At 31.8% G+C, this 4,974-nt stretch overlaps 1 protein-coding gene across 1 annotated transcript; it reads left to right on the forward strand.

Annotated features, from left to right (window-relative positions):
* Nucleotides 1-2,208: 2,208 nt before the first annotated feature.
* On the forward strand, nt 2,209-4,471 carry LOC136083241 (chitin deacetylase 8-like). Its single transcript, XM_065802642.1, has 6 exons — nt 2,209-2,314; nt 2,402-2,914; nt 3,356-3,417; nt 3,618-3,864; nt 4,010-4,234; nt 4,344-4,471. Exons 1-6 carry the CDS (start codon nt 2,227-2,229, stop codon nt 4,469-4,471), a joined length of 1,263 nt encoding a protein of 420 aa, XP_065658714.1. The 5' UTR covers nt 2,209-2,226.
* Nucleotides 4,472-4,974: the final 503 nt, after the last annotated feature.

Raw genomic sequence — 4,974 nt, forward strand, 5'->3', positions numbered from 1 at the left:
ATCGCTGCAAAATTAGACACAGAAAATTGTTTTTAAAAATTACTTTTTGTTCTTCAAAACACAATAACATCCAATGCCATTATGTTTAGACCATAATAGAAATAAAGATTTAGTCTGTTGAATGGTTGTGTCAAACACTTCATACCACAGTAGTTTGGAAAGCCAACCGTAGATGCTTCTAAGCAAATTTGATTTTGCCCCACTCAATAATTGTTAAGATTCTCCCCTACCTTGAAGATATCTTTATGGCGTTTTTTTTAATCTTCGAAAGAGGTCTTTAAGACAGCTAAAAGATGTCTTTTTGTTTGCTGGGGAGTGGTATTGCGTAGTATTATTAAAAGGAATATAGAAAGGTTTTGTAATTTGAAAATGCGGCAATTCCTTTATCACCAAACCGATTAGAATTACTTGATCAAAAGCATTCTTTAACTGATAGTATTATTATATAGTTACGTACTAATGAAGTCTTTTAATATGTTGTTAAAAACCATACTAAACTCATGTAAATACTTTATGAATAACCAATAACATAATGATGTCTACTAACTAAATTTACTGCGTAAATTTTGAGATGTAATATTAATATAATTATGAAAAACCAATGATTTTGGATAACAAATATACTTTTGGTTAATAAAACATACTTAAGTGCCAAATTTAAGTAGGTTCTTGTTTATATCACATTAGAGTGTTTAGGAAAAGATTGAAACAACCACCTCATTTGGTTAGGGTGTAAAGTTTATATTATCATAACTTTTGAATTTTGAATTTAAAAAATCGATTTAAATTTTGAGAAAATAAAAAAAAGAAAGTGAATAATTTGTTGCCCTCTCATTTAGAGTAGGGATGGTAAATGTTTTAGGGTATTTTTGTTTCACGGCTGTACTCTCCACAAATTTTCTTTATTAAAATACGTAAAAATCATTGTTTGTCTACAGCTCGGTTATGCGTATATAAGAACGTGGCGTTGAAAAATAGTTTTGGCCTATAGGAATACGTGGCCCAGGTGCTTAATTTCTGTTTCTTTAAAGCAATAACTTTTACTAAAAAAATTCTTTAAATACATCTTAAGGCTCTTAAACCTCACTTAAAATACTCCAACACAAAATAAAATCCGACAAAACTACTCCAACACAAAATAAAATACTGGAGGGATTTAATAGGTTCCTGGCCAAAATAACAGTTTTAAAGAACGTAACTAACCTATAGCTGAACAGGCAAGCAAAAAAAAGGAATAAATATGTAGTAGAGATTAAGGATGAGAGTCTAAAACTTTGATATTTATACCTATAATTGAGGTAAGCAAAAAACAATTACATCGCCTTAATTGTGATTTTTGTTTTAATTAACTTCTTGATTGATCGAATAGTTGTAAAAAACATATCTAACAAACTTTTCTTTTATCCATTCCGATTACAACTCTCAAAGCTGATTGATTACGTTTTAAAATTTTCTATTTTTTTGCAAAAGCGCCATTTTGACTTGCTTCTGGAATAATTACACTACAAAGACTGTAACGCTATAAGTATGCTATAAAATTCCTAGATTCTGTGTTGAAAAAGTGGCAATCTTATTACGGAATAAATAAGTGTTGCATTAAGCATCTTATTTATATGCGAGTATTATTCTTTTATCAATAAAGACAAAAATTAAACGATGTTGCCGATTTCAAAAAATAAACGATGTTGCCAATTTCATTTATTACAGTTAATTAAGTTTTTATACTTTCCTGTCTTAACTTGACACGTAGCCTGATCGCAATATACTTTTCAGAAAAAGTTAAAAAAATGAGAAAAATAGTACAGTTATATCATAACTACCATAATTATCAAAATCTAATTTAATGTGTTTTGAACATTATGAGTCTGAACATGATATCGGATTTCCTAACTAAATCAAAAGTTAGTTATGTTAGTTATGATGGTTATTTAATGGATCGTAATTTGTAAAATCGTGACTGTTTCAAAACTGTTAAATAACGTTTTTATTTGAACAGTTTCCGTACCTTTAATTATAAATTGAAACTTTTGTTTCATCTTATCATTGCAAAAAGAGTTAAGACTAAACAGATAAACTGATCATAAAAGGTAAAAAAAAATTAAAGTTCTTACATGTTGATATTTTTATTAATTTGCAATTGCCTTTAAGAAAATACAATTATATAAAAAGTAATTTTAACATAAAATGCATTCGACGTTGTTTAGAGTTTTTGTTTTAACTTCAACTATGGCGAAGAAAATTATTCTACATTCGTTTTTAATTTCTTTACTACATCAGATATCTGCCAACGTAATCAGACGAGATATTTTATCATGTAATTTTATAATTTTTTTTTTCACTTTTGTTCAAAGTTCTAAATTTAGAAACATGTAATATGTAGCTTAAAACACTTTATTCATAGCTTCGCTAGAGCAAAGTTCTGAATCAGAAAACACCTTTAATCAATCATCAGTCGTTCAAGAACTACCGCCGACAATATTTCTTGATACAAACACAATACCTTCAGAGAATATTTTACCAGAAAGTTTTTCAGTCGAAAAGGCTCAGCTGCAAACATCGATGAGCGAACCCGTAATGACAGATACTTTTACTGCGCCGACTCAAGCCGAATTAATCATGACGAACCTAGTTTTACCAGAGTCACTTCAACCAGCATCTAGTTGCAATGTTGCTAACTGTCTTTTACCTTCATGTAGATGCGCGGGAACAGATATACCTGGCGGATTGTCAAAAGTTAACACCCCGCAAATGATCTTATTAACCATGGATGACGGGGTAACACCAGAAAAATACCAGCTTTACAGTGAGTTACTTAGTGGCATGACTAACTTTAATGGCTGTCCAATAAAAGCAACGTTTTTCGTATCCGGTGATAATACCGACTACTCTTACGTCAAGAAATTGCAAGAGAGCGGTAAGTAAACTTCTTAGTTTTGAAATTAAGTATTACGCGTTCACAATTCTTCAAGGTTTTTGACGTCAAAATGTTTGAAGCCTAAGGAAGCTTTTCATTAAACGACCCAAGGTAAAGTTTCTTTTAACTCGGGTCGTACTATGAAAAGCTTCAAAAGCAATCAATTGCTTAAGCTTTATTATACGCGTTCGTTTTGTATAAAGTTAGGTACTTTAAAAACTTTTCCGCTTTTACCGAGTTACTTTTTAAACAGCATTTATACAACATTTTCGTCTTCAAACGAGAGTGTTTTATACCGCTCAAGTTTATTTTAACATTCTTTGATTTAAATGCATTCCTTTTTCGCTTGTGCTACACTCTGTAATTTTCTCGTCTTCATTTTAAAAGTTTTCCTTTCCACAAAAGCGTCGTTATATTAAAGAATACTCTTACGTTTTATAGGTCATGAGATAGCAGATCACTCGACGACTCACAAGTTTCCTGTAGAATGGTGGAGTAAAACAGTAAGTTTGGCAAAAACGTTAGTTTTTTTTTAGTTTTCAATTGTATTTTTTTTTCTTTTTACGTGAAAACATCATCTGTAGATCAGGTGACCTTACTATTTGAATGTTTTTTTATATTCGAGCAAAACAATTAGAAACAAAAGCTAAGGTTTTATCAAGGTTGTTTACGTGTCAGTCATTTTTTTTATATTCATGTTCAGGCCGCCTTAGAAGATCTGCAAATGGAGATTTTAACACAAAAAAATACTATTCAGCAAGAAATTGGAACAACCACACTTGGATGGAGAACTCCGTTTCTTGCTAGCCAGGAAAATACGTTTAAAGTGTTAGCTGAAAACCAGTTTTTGTATGACAGTTCGTTGGGAACCTTTCCGGGTACACGATGGTGGCCATATACGTTGGACTACTTACCTTCATTGCCATGCTACATGACAAACTGTCCAAAAGGTAACAGTTTTGTATACGCCATTGCGATTCTTTTATTGATCTATCGTGTCTTTATTTTTCTTTTTCGCTTTATTAAGTTATCCTATACTTATTTTTATTGAGCTCTCGCGTGCGAGTGCATTTAAATTGAACAAATTTCTTTTAGATGCGTATCCTGGAGTATGGGAAATCCCGTTGGTTACATTGCAATGCGACGAATCAGCTACATCGTTCGCTTCTATGCTCGATGAATGTACAAATTTAGAAACAGAAGAAAGCACGTATAACATGTTAATGACCAATTTTAGGCTTCACTACGAGGATAGTAAGCAACCGTTTCCCATGTTTGGCCATTCAACTTGGTTTGATAATGCACCTTACCGTAAAGATGGTAAGTTTCATTAAATGTGATCAATTTTAGCTCACAATAAACAAAAAGGTTTACGGTTTCTTGAAATTTAATTTTTAATTAATGAGCAAAGCATTACTTTATTTTTTAGCTGTCAAAAGGTTTATAAACGATGTTCGAAAGTTCAACGACGTTTACTTTGTTACTGCCCAACAGGCAATTCAATGGATAAAGTCGCCAGTCAGTAACGATAAAATGCCGTTTTCATGTGACCGATAAATGGCACTTTTACAGCATTTCAAGATAACTTACAAATCAGAAAAAAGGCTCCTAAATAGCACTTTGTCAGATTACCTGTAAATAGCACTTTTATAGTTTGCAAGATTTTTTTTTACTGGTGTTTTATGTACGTAGTATTTAGTTAATTTTTTTTTCACTTTTGTGAAAAATTTGTTTGTTATTTTATACCCACACGCCCAAACCTTTGGTTTTGTATGCTAATTTCAGCCAAATGGCGGCTATTTATCGCAGGTGTGGATTGCTCTAATAACTATTTGCAAGTCATTATTTTATCTATGTGTTGTTTATATTTTTATGGCTGAGTGGGTCACTGGTAGGGAGTCACCAGTCGGTTTATTTCTTTTTGTGGGAACACCCTTTTTTTTAACTATTTAACTCCAAAACACAAACCGTGACGAGAAACGTTGCTGTGCAGAATAACACAGTTAATTAGTAAAAGTTAATTGCAAGGTCTTAGAGCGTGTTCCCATGCACCTCGAGCA

The sequence above is a fragment of the Hydra vulgaris genome, chromosome 08 (genome assembly GCF_038396675.1).
Source record: "Hydra vulgaris chromosome 08, alternate assembly HydraT2T_AEP".
Classification (NCBI taxonomy): Eukaryota; Metazoa; Cnidaria; class Hydrozoa; order Anthoathecata; family Hydridae; genus Hydra; species Hydra vulgaris.

Excerpts from the sequence above, each read along its gene's own strand:
- LOC136083241 (XM_065802642.1), top strand. The coding sequence starts at position 2,227 with ATGGCGAAGAAAATTATTCTACATTCGTTTTTAATTTCTTTACTACAT. Across the intron at positions 3,418-3,617 it reads TAGAATGGTGGAGTAAAACA|GCCGCCTTAGAAGATCTGCA; the intron begins GTAAGTTTGGCA and ends ATTCATGTTCAG. Across the intron at positions 3,865-4,009 it reads CATGACAAACTGTCCAAAAG|ATGCGTATCCTGGAGTATGG; the intron begins GTAACAGTTTTG and ends AATTTCTTTTAG.